The sequence below is a fragment of the Magnolia sinica genome, chromosome 18 (assembly GCF_029962835.1).
Source record: "Magnolia sinica isolate HGM2019 chromosome 18, MsV1, whole genome shotgun sequence".
Classification (NCBI taxonomy): Eukaryota; Viridiplantae; Streptophyta; class Magnoliopsida; order Magnoliales; family Magnoliaceae; genus Magnolia; species Magnolia sinica.
The window spans coordinates 30,279,902-30,292,253 of NC_080590.1; the positions used below are offsets into that span (position 1 = coordinate 30,279,902).

The 12,352-nt window shown below is 40.1% G+C and overlaps 1 protein-coding gene across 1 annotated transcript; it reads right to left on the bottom strand.

The window, feature by feature from the left end:
* Positions 1-10,218: 10,218 nt before the first annotated feature.
* Positions 10,219-10,968, bottom strand: LOC131233498 (brassinosteroid-responsive RING protein 1-like). Its single transcript, XM_058230221.1, has one exon. The coding sequence runs from the start codon at positions 10,862-10,864 to the stop codon at positions 10,358-10,360; it is 507 nt and encodes a 168-aa protein (XP_058086204.1). The 5' UTR covers positions 10,865-10,968; the 3' UTR covers positions 10,219-10,357.
* Positions 10,969-12,352: the final 1,384 nt, after the last annotated feature.

A 12,352-nucleotide genomic window follows, 5' to 3' on the forward strand; every position in this document is an offset into this window, starting at 1 on the left:
GTGGACGTTTAAATGGGAATATGAAAGTATTACAATCTATCCAACCTTGGATGGGTAACTAATTTAAGATTTAGTATAACTCTATTAGCATTAGATTGCTAATGCTAATATGATATAGTATATTTCAACTATCAGATAGAAAGCGAGGGTCTTTCCAATACCCCGTCCCCGGCCCCGGGTGGTCGGTCAATTACATCACCGATGATCCTTGAAGATGAGGGATTAGGTCTTGAACATGAAGAGGTGTCCGTCGACATTGATACTAGTACCACACAGTCTCATGTTGCGGGAAAAATGAAAAAGAGGTCGGCAGTGTGGGACGATTTTGAAGAAGTAACCCTGAAGAATGGCCAAGTGAAGATACAATGTAAGCACTATAAGAGTCAGTACGCTAAGCAATCAGATGGGTCGACCACAACGTTGAAGAAACATATTTCAAAGTGTCAGAAAAAAATGAGAAGTGCAGCAACGCAACAAACACTTTCATTTTCGCAATCTGCAATGGGTCCATCGGTGTCCATCTACAAGTACGACAAGGAGCTGGTGAATGAGTTGACGGCCAAGTTAATTATTACAGATGAAAGACCATTTCAGATGGTAGAGAGTCCTGTTTTTGTTGGACTAGCCAAATGCCTTAACCCCAAATACGAGAAGGTCTCTCGTACAACAATCAAGAGGGTGTGTATGAAGATATATGAAGGCGAGAAGGTTAAGTTAAAAAGAGAGTTGGTAACGCAAGCGATTTTCTGAATTAGCCTAACATCAGATCTGTGGACGGCATCCAATCAACGAAAGGGGTATATGTCTCTAACTGCTCACTATGTTGATGCTGAATGGAGGCTTTGCAAGAGAATAATAAACTTTCGTTATCTGGCACCTCCTCATAGTGGTTTGATGATTTCAGACTGCATACACAGATGTCTTATGGAGTGGGGAATTGAGAAGAAGATCTCCACAATTACTCTAGATAATGCCTCTGCAAATGATAGCATGATAATGAATTTGCGTAACCAGTTTAGGGCCACCAGTGACTTGTATTTTGGTGGAAAGATATTTCATGTTAAGTGTTGTGCCCACATCTTAAACTTGATTGTACAAGAGGGCCTTAAAACAATCGATCCCACTATCGAGAATATAAGAGAAAGTGTGAAGTACATAAGGGGGTCACCTTCACGATTACATATATGGAATGAGATCGTGAAGCGATTGAATTTGTCAACTCAGAGAACGATGAAGTTGGACGTCTCGACACGCTGGAATTCAACTTTTGAAATGTTGGATTCAGCGATAGATTTGAGACTTGCATTCTCTCACTATGCACAGCGTGATAGTGCGTATGTTTGGCTGCCTTCTGAAGATGATTGGTCAGTAGCTGAATCAGTTCGTAAGTTCCTTTTTGTTTTTTACAACAGCACAAAGAAATTTTCGGACAGTAAGTATCCAACATCAAATATATTTTTGCCTAAACTTTGGAAGGTAAAAGATGCCTTGCACAAAGGCAAAACTGGACAAGACTTTTTACACTTTATGACCATGAGTATGCAAGTAAAGTTTGGTAAATATTGGTCTGAGTGTAGTCTGGTAATGTGTGTTGCGGTCGTTCTTGATCCTCGATACAAGATGATTATGATTGACTTCATATGTAGTAAGTTGTATGGTGCGATGGGTGTTGCTGAGGCCGAAAAGATTTCTGATGCGGTCAGTGAATTGTACAATTTGTATGTGTGCACGGCAAAAGAACAATCTTCTCATGTGGGTTCTAGTTCCGCAGTTGATGAATCGCAAGAAGACACAATAGATGATTTCATGTCTTACTATGCACAGCGGAAAGGGACTCAAATACGAATGCCTAGATCAGAACTTGAAGAGTATCTCAAGGAGGATCTTTTAGTTGTAAAATCCAAAGGTGATGATTTTGATATTTTGGAGTGGTGGAGGACAAAATCCGGTAATTTACAGTACCCTGTGCTCTCATTAATGGCACGTGATATATTATCAATTCCAATTTCAACTGTGGCTTCAGAATCTGCTTTTAGTACAGAGAGTAGGGTCGTAAGCAAGTATAGAAGCTCACTTACACCCGAATCGGTTGAAGCGCTCATTTGTACTCAGGATTGGCTGCGTCCAATGTGGGGAAAAGAGAACTCTGTTGATGAGGAGTTCGATGAAGAGGAGAGTGAGAAGATAGATGAGACAGTGCATGCAACTGCGATGTGATTTTGATGCATTTTATTTCTGTTATTTAATGTTATTTGTAATTTTGTTAAAACAGTTACATTGTAATTTTATGGCTATGGCTTATGGGTGGAACCAACCTTTCGGTTGGACTTAAGATCTATTGTAATTTTCTATTTTCATGTTTTCATGTCCACAAGAAATGTGGATTAGATGATAAGTTCAAATCCATGTTAGACTTCTTAACCTAGTCATGTAAATGCTCATTCCATATTAGCCTGACCACACCAAATGTGGATTAAATCCATCAATTGGATAGTTAGGATTCATTTTAAATTAAGATGCCATCATTTGCTCATTTTAACTTTGGCGAGTCTGCAGGTTAGTCCGGTCACATTCGGTGAGTCTATTGCACACGATTATTCGTTTATTGGACGGTAATCTCAACTTACACTACCACTGATGAAGATTATATAACTGATATAAGGAATTTCAAGGAAGCATTAAACCTGATAATGCCCTAAGTAGACCATGGGACTGGTTTGTTGATTATTTTACTAATTTTTGTGTGTGTGATGAGAACATGGATTCAGGCAGATAACTACCTCAGTATAGGCTGCTACAATCTCAGGTCGGTGTGCTGGTTTTGTGCAAACAAGTAATGAGATGGCTCTTGGCACCGTTGTAATACCCATTTCCATCTATGGTGGGAAGCAATTCTCCCTATCCATTCACATATACAACTGTTAAGGTCCAACCTGTGGACAACTTCCAACCTTTCATGTATATATGACATCCAACAAATCCATGAGTATATAGGGCTGACCTTTGGTACTTTGCACAAGGAAATCCTCATGGTGGAGCCAACCTTTCGGTTGGACTTGAGATCTCATACATATGTTGGCAATATTAATGGCAGGTTGATTGTCATGGTAGAGAGGAGCACGGGCCTCAATTTATGTTTCTTGCAAAAGAGATTGAAGCCATGTGATCTCACAAGTTGTTTTAGTCATTTCCCTATACTTAGCTTCATCAAATGAACCACAGTCTACTTCTGGCTTTTTCATATCACCAGATTTCCTCCTATGGAGGTGTAGATGTGTAGTAGTTGTTGTTTGACCTCCTGCCATTTCAAAGAGTAGTTTTGGGTGCATTTGGATGTCCGCATAACAGAAGTGTTTGCATCAACCCATGATTGAAATGGCATGGTCTTGTGGGCAGCATTGAAAGTGCGATTACCTTTCTGTTTTTCCTGCCTGAAATTGATGCGCAACTCATTTCATGCAAGATGTGAGATGAGTGGGGCATTAGTTGTGGGTGGGGATCAGTTCTACCCGACCACTGCATTTTCAAGGCACCCAAACACACCATTAGTTGAGAAGAAAATGTGTAAAGACTCATATGAAGTGCAATTTCCTTAGGACCTATTTGGTAGACACATTTTAGTTCATCTCTAATTATGTATTAGAGATTATGATGGTTGGTTATCATTTATCAAGATTATTTTGCCAAAAAGAAATATGATCCCTAATACATAATTACAATGAACTAAAATGTGATGGACTCATTGTTAGGTGTCTTCCAAATAGGCAGTTTTCAAATTGAGGGACTTGACTCTGGATATGGATTGTGATTTTCATACTTTCAAGAATTCAATTTCCTAGTTTTTACTTTTTATTTATTTATTTTATATTATGGAAATTGTTGATTTTTCTCCATTCCAAGTCAAGACTACCTGATGGCAGGATATTAACTTTCAAAGAAGTTATTTGATACTCTGGCAGAGAATGGCAATCCATGCATCTATTGGAAAAGCACAATTTTCTCATTGTTATGCAAATTAATGCAGGTTTTCCCTTTGATGATGCAGTGTCTCTCTTTCAAAGAACATGCTTTGTTCATCTGACAATTCATGTGCCAGCATTCCTATTATTTTGTTGGAGGATTTTCAGCCATGGATGATATCCTACCTTTCTGTGGATGAACAGGCGAATATTGTGCATTGTTTGATAAGTTTCAGCCTTCTTTTGATCCAACTCTTAATTGTTGATAAGTTTCAGTCCACCTGTGAAGGTGGTAAATTCTTGGCTTGGCTAGAAGATCCAAACTTCTTATGGGACCTACAATGCAAGACAAAAAGAAAATGAAGCTTCACCCTCAAACTTTTTCATCTCCTAATGATGGCCATCTTTGTCTTCATTTTACATTTATATTTTGCATATGAATTATTTCTTTTTCTTTTTTTCTTTTTGAAGTAGAAGACAATAAATTTACCCGAGTAACTTTCTTATCTTGCGATACTGTGGACAAGGCCCAACTATGTTATATGCAGGTACCTATGGTCTCCTATATATTTGTTGTATATGATTACTTGGAACTGAACGTGCAAGCCTTCATTACTAGTTGTAGTTGCTAGATTCATCTAACCAATGACTGAATGGAATGATTTATTTGAATGTAAAACTGTCATGATATGTTCGTGTGATGTGTGGACAGTCTCTTTAGGTATTTCCCACCCTTTTTTAATACAAGTTGAAGGCTTCTCTTCTTTTTAGTATATCTGCATGTAAGTCTGTCTTGTTGAGAGTTCATTGATTGCTTGGAATTTCTTATTGCTAGACACTGATTGTCAACCTTTCGGTAAGGGTCGCACTGTATTGTGTGGGGTCGGGGCGACATCTAATCCACTATGCCTATTCAAAGACCGTCTCCATCAATCATTTCATGCGCTGATGTACAGGAGATTGCATGGAAATGTAGGTCTGACTGTAAATGGGGCCGCTTTAAGTTTATGACAAATCCACTTTATCCATTTCTTACGGCTCATTTTAGAGAACGAGCCCACAAATTAGGCAAACCTGAATCTCAAGTAAGCCACACAATAGAAAAAGTGAGATTCCAGCTATGTTGTTGAGACATGTTGGGGCCATTGCCAGGCTAATATTCAGCTTCTGATCTTTCTCATATTTAGTTTCATGCCCTAAAATGAGCTAGGACAGGTAAATTTTCAAAAGCCATCAATCGTGGGTTGTCACTGCAATCAATGTCATCAATTAATGGGAGACTTTTAAACTCAAGTTTGGTGGACATTTAAATCAAAAGATGAAAGTTGATTAACTTAGGTGGAGCCCACCATGATATATGTGACAAATTCAATTCATACGTTTTTCAAAAAATTTTAAAATTAATTCTGGACCGAATCCCATCCGAGTCAGATCCGATCCGACTCGGTTTTGCTGACCGAGTCGGTCTCGGATCGGATCATTCAATGCACTGTTCGGATCTGATCGGATCAGGTGGTTCGGATCCATTCTCGGATCGGATCGGATTCGGGTCAGGATACCCAAAATTCGGATCGGATCGGATCGGTCCCAATCCGATCCGACCAGGACCGATGCCCAGCTCTACCCACAATGATGTATTTATTATATCCACACATCTATTTGGCAAGATCAAAGTTACATGGCTCCACAATGATGTAATTATTATATCCATACCATTCATCTAATTATAGCATGAGCCCAAAAATATTCATATCCAAAGCTCAAGTGGACCACACCACAAAGAGCGAGGAGACAATAATTCTCACCATTAAAACATTGTAGGCCCAACCATTACTTTTATTTTACATCCAATCCGTTCATGAGGTCACCGACCTTGATGAAGAGTAAAAACAAATATCATATTGATCCAAAACTTCGGTGACCCCAAAAGGGTTTCAATGGTAGACGTTCAATCCCCCGCTGCTTTTTGCAGTGTGGTACACTTGATCTTTGAATGTGTCTTAGTTTTCGGTTCAAGCCTTACAACAAGATCACCAAATGGATGGACGGTTTGGATATAACACATACCTTATGATGGGACCTACAGAACTTGGTGACATCAACACACCAGGCAGGTCGGTGGGGTGTGGTCCACCAGCCAATCCGCTTCCGCTTACATAAGATTTTTTTTTGTTTACATTCTCTTGTCCATGTTCCCAAATGCGCAACCAGAGAGCTGCTGCAACCTTGCTATCATCTTCTACCTCTTGAGTTTGTTTCAAGTACGTTGCTATTCATCCATGTGCCCACATGCAAAGATGATCAAAACCGTCAATCCTCTTCCTTCTACTGTGAATGGGCCATATCCAAATCTCACGATGAAAGGATGGTTCTGATCATTGATATATAGATTTTTGCTAGATATCAACATAATGACACATCTCATTCCCTGTGATTTCCCAGAAACGAAAATTATCAGGATATTATCCGTTAAATCTTTGCTGAAAATAAAAATATTTATTTAAATTAATTAATACATTCAAATTTTATAAACAAATTACTTTAGGTTTTACAGTTTTTCGAGTTCATACTGCATTAATATAGCAATATTCGTCACCGGATATAGGTATAGTCATCCTTCCCGTGTAATTATTAGACCGTGGCCCATGATTAGAGAAAGTCCACCCCACATGAGATTATTGATTTTACTATGTAAAGAGCAATGGTCGAGCTGGTCCATCAGGCTTCCAGGTCGAGGCCACCAAAGGCTTTGGTTGTTTCTGACTTTTGGGGCCATGGGTCAGGAAGGTCTTGATTTACAAATGGATTGTGGTTCGGCCCATTTAGCTCTTTGTTGAGGCTTGGTCTACCTCATGGTCCAGCTTGTTCTGTGGCTTGGAATGAATTTCAGGATCAAAATACTATATGGACATTGACCCAGGCCCGTCAATTACAACACAGGCCAACTAGTAGCCCGGCCCATTCCACCCCTCAATGTCATCAAGCATATCTCTTTACTGTCACTACTACTGAGGGATATCAACAAGCCCGTTCACCAGCTAAAAATCCGAGCCAAAATCAAGCTAAGTTCATCCCTTTGATAGCCTAATTGCTATAGATGTGCTCGTGAAAGAAATCGAGTAATGGTCCATAATCAACATGCTCATGGCATACCTTATGAGATGGACCCTCTTGATTTTTGGACCTGAGAATGCTCATGGTTACCCTCACCTGATGAGTGTCCTAGTCATGTTCGTAGGCATGTGTGCTGCAAAGTGATGTAACGCGGGTCGGAGTCACTTTCATGGCAAAGATGGACCAGAGAAGGCCCGATGGAAGCGGAAATAATCCAAACTGTCAGAACCTTAAAACAATTGTATCTTGCAAATCGGGATGAGTTTTTCGACATATCATATATGATTTTAGGGTAGGAGAAGCTACTTTTGTCAGCCAACCCCTCTACGTGAGGTTGCCCACATGCTGGATTTGCAAGATTCCATCGGATCGAAGTCTCACTTAATTTCGTTTTTACGATAAATAAGAAGTTTTAGTTTGAGTATAACTTTTGATCCTTTGAGTTGTAGGAGTCTGCCCAACATGAAAAAAGGGCTTAGAAAAGTTATGCCAAATTGGACGCTTACTAATTTTGGCCAAAAACTATGAATTCTACTATGAATGGAGATCATCTATAAATACTAAGTGTACTATTTATAGTAAGTCATGTTTTTAGGGTGTCTGAGTTGGAGTTGGAGTTTAAAACTCCGTCTTAGATTTGAGCTCATTATTTAAAGGGTTGTAATTTTATTTTTTTATCATCAATTAATTTATTTTAAATTTATTAGAAATTATTTCTACTTTTATCCCTCGTGGATAGCTCCGTGGATTCGGAGTAGATATCCCCTGAGGAAGACGATGATCGACCTCATCACGTCCCTCCCTACATCACAAAGCCCTCCATCCACCTTTCCAAAAGGATATATATATATATATATATCTTGGCTGGTACTCGGATTGATAGATCACGACCGCAAAAACAAGACTCTAAATGAAGTTTAATATCCCCAGTTAAGCCTAATTCCAGTGGGCCCCAATCACAATACACACAGCACACATGTATATGATTTGTTTGTATCTTCTTTTAAGCTTTATATAGTAGATGGGCCATGAGCCAAAAATAACAGAAGCTGAGATGAACCAAGCCAACAGTTGGAGAACATGAGATGTTGATGATTGGTTACGGAGAAAGAGAGAAAACGGGATATTTGATAAAAATACATGTTTTAATGACCTTTATACTATTATTGTCATTATTTCTATATTTAAGATTAGTAATTTTACAAGCGAAACGAATCCCAGCGCAATCGTTCAAGTTCAGTTAAAAGGGGCAAATGGGGGGCTCCTTCATGTGCTTCCTAACAAGGGACATTTCAAGTGAGAGCTTTAATCAAAGATAGCTTCCAAAAAAATTAATAGGTCGGCCGTATAGGCGAGCCGGAGTCGGTCTTCTGTTTATAATCTGGTAATAACTAGCAGGACTGATATTGTATGGAATTAAAATAGCCAGTAACAACATGAATAACCATGGTAGAAATCTTATCTCTTTACTTATCCAGAAATCCCTGGACATGAAACCTTAACTAGCACTTCAATCCACAGTCTTTCTTGCTATTATTACTTAGGAGAACGTTGATTCCATAGTCTTCATCTTCAAGCATGAAACACAAACATCCATGTCCTATTTTGGCATACAGATATAGAGTTAGAGATGTCTGAAAGCATTAATCAACTCAAATCTCAGCTGACTACACTCGGGTGGGCAAGATTGTGAGCTGAGTCCATGAGAAACTTGAATATGAGAGTGGGCTTTTTTGTTAGAAAGTAAAAGCATTTGTCTTTCTTGGTTTGGAGCGTGGGCTTTTTTTCTTTTCTTTTCTTTATTTTTTTTCCCCCTTATTAGCCTCAGCTCTTAATGTTATCTTTTGTATTTCTTACTTGCTTCCAAAATTATAAGTTATGTCTCTCATTTTATAATACCTATATAAAAATCACTCATCTAAATATGGTTAATAATTATTGAGTCAGGTTGTGAGGAGTTTTTGAATGAACATCGAGTTGAGTTGAGTCGAGTTTTCGGGTTTTTAAACTATGGGCCATAGGGCGATCGCCGCAATGTTAATTTGGGTCTTATCATAAAGTATTAGACTGTCCCACTCATCAAGTCTGCAACATATCCGCATGCCACCGAGACAAATGGACCATCCAGATTTTTGAGCCCAGGAACATCGACCATGACAATATTCTTTGCTCCATTACTTGGGTGCATTTACTTGGATATGAAATAGAATTCTATCAACATTATCTTCAATGGTTGTAGATTGGACCACTTATTTAGGTTTAGGTTTTATCAACTTTTGAGTTTGGTGATCCACTTGGGTCCACCCAAAATTGGAATTAGGGGGTGGTTTTGCAATCTTAAAACTAAAATGATGAAAAAAAAAAAAAGAAGAAGACTTTTTAGGAAAGTTATTCTATTCATCATGCTTGAATATTAGGAAAGAGAAATGTCGAGCCTGAAATTTTCAGGCCAGCTATTAGATGGGGCAGGGTGAAAATGACCGTTGGGTTGAAAAGACTATCAAGTGGAAATCTATTTCCTGACCTATTCCAACAACCAAACGCTCTTAGGGAGGGTTACTTTCCAAGCTATTTTCAGGCAGCTGGGCTAACGTGCTTTGGGCAGTATTTCTTTAATCTGTAGATCGGCCGTCTCTTTACGAAATGATAGAGCGACTTAGCCTTATTAGGTTTTGGATCGCTGCGTTTGGATGCACAAACTTCAAATATTTGATAAAATCGTATTCTCTAGTGCATTTAGGTTGTGTTTGGATGCACAAGTGAATCGATTGCCGAAGGAAATTGGCAAAAGTGGCGATTTTCTCTAGTACTTGTGGAGAGCAAGATTGCCCTCGATTGTAATTCAATTCCATAGCACATCCAAACGCGCACTGAGAACTGGATTCTTTTTTCTTTTTTTTTTCTTTTTTTAAATCAAATGGCCAAACGGAACATTCCACTCAGTTCATTGAATAGAACAAATTGAGAAGATGTTGTTCCAACAGAAACTCAATTCCCCCAACCGTGATTTAAAGACAGCCAAACGCACCTGGACAATGCATTTTCCCTTCCTTTATCAGAAGAGATGAAATCTCAACAAACAGATCGAATACGAACGAGTAATCAACCTTGGACGGTGAAAATCATCCGACGGACTCCGAAAGAATGCAGAAAGAGGACTATATGAGATTCGATTTCTAAGATTCTCAGAGCTATACAAAGCACAAATCTCCGAACTTACATTTCTCAGAGAAGTATATACATTTCATCGTCCCAATCGCTCGTCCCTCCATCGAACACCACAGCTACAATTCCAAAGAGGATGACACCGAATACTCACCGTAGAAATCTGGGATCCCGGCAGCAGCCCAGAGCCGCTCGTTGAAAGCCTCCTGCATCTCGTCCGGGATGAAACCCGTCCGACAGAGCGGACATGTCTTCTGATCATGATCCAACCATCGATCAAGGCAGCTGCGGTGGAATATGTGGCGGCAGTTCGTGAGTCGTCGGATCTCTTCAGAAGCCTGGAATTCGTAGAGGCAGACGGCGCAACTGTCCGGCATTTCGTCATGGCCTAATTCATCGAATCGGACGACGGGCAGGATCTCTCTGATCAGCATCGCTGAGACGGACTGGTACTCTGGAAGGTGATCGGAGCGATCGGGCCATGTGATGTCGGAATCGAGGAAATCGACGATGCCGATGCGGCGGAAGAAGGCGGAGATGAGCCGTCTGATGAGAGTGAGAAGGGAGAATGCGTGGAAGAGGAGCTTTGGAAGGAAGAGCTCCGAATACCCGACCGGAAAGCCCATGGAATGTAACGGAACGGAACGGAACGAAACGAAACGTAACGGAACGGAATTGGAATTCTTTCAGCAGCAACAGCTGGTTGTTTTGTTTTTCTGAGTACCAGGCATGAAAGTGCTCTTTGCATTATAAAGGAGGCTGGCTTATAAAATAGCTCTGGTGTTTAGGGAAATTACGAAAATGCGATTTTTCTGGTGTGAGTTTTGTACCGTTTTGAGGTTATTCGGTTGGGCCGCTCTAGGAATTAGGATCCGTGACCCAAGGCTTTGGACAGGCTTTGGACAGTGTACGCTGGCCTTAGGTTCTGACGAGTGGGGCCTGTTTTTGGGTAATCCAGACCACTGACATGTTGCGTCTGACCGTAGATGGACTGTGAAGGGAGAATATATGCTATTGGAACGTTGCAATCTTTGGATTTTTGTTGCCTGCAATAGACGTTCCACATTTAACTGAGAAGAAGTGCAGAGAGATTGGCGGCTCGGATCTTCGAATTTGGGAGATGTTTGACAAGAGTCCATCTATCTTGGGACACAATTGACAAATGACAATGAACTGGAATGGTTTTTAGAGTATGGTCCCAGTTGTTTAGCATTTTTCTTTCAAAGCGGTGAAGTTGGGAAATATGGAGAACATGTGGCAAGAATTGGGCATCGGTCGAGTCGGACTGAGTCAAGGCTGACCCGACTCGATTCAGTTTTGAAATAGGCCTTAAACAAACTCAACTCGACTAAACTCAGTACTAAGTTTAGCATGCCTAAACCGATCCAAATCTAGGTATTGCTTGGACTAATTCGGACTGAGTCCAACCCTATAAAAAGTACCAAATCGGTTCGAGTTGGCACCGATTCAAATCGAGAGATGAGGGAGGGAGGGAGTGTAGATGAAAGAGAAGAGGAGGAGGAGGGTGGTGATGGTGGTGGGTGGTTGCTGGGTTTGGAAGAGGAGGATGAGGGAGAAAGAGAGAGTTTGGGATCAGGTCAGGATAGAGTCAAGTGCGGCTTATAGGGTTAAAGATACTTAAAATTATAGTTTTTTTTATTAAATGTATACCCAAATTCGAGTTGAGTCAATTTATGATCAAGTCGAGTTTGACCATATCGAATTCTAGGTCAAGTCGGGTCGAGTTTGACTCGACTCGATTTGAGTTTAGATTGAGCGAAGTCTACTCAGTTTGGACCGGCTCATTCAGTTCAGATCGAGCCGGTCCGAACGAGTTGGACAAGTCAAGTCAGCCAAGCCAAGTCATCCCATGCCCACTCTACACGTGGCACATGAACAACATCCAGGCCATCTAACATATGAAACCCATTATAATATTCACACCACCTGAAAATCTAACCCATCAAATCATAGCTAGGCTATATATGAATTTAGATGTTTTTAAGTGGTGTATATTAATTCTTATAATTTGGTCCATTTTATCATTTGATCTACTAAAGTTTTGTCCCCTCTAATAATCATGGCCCGATGAATCTATATTATACGGGTTGGAT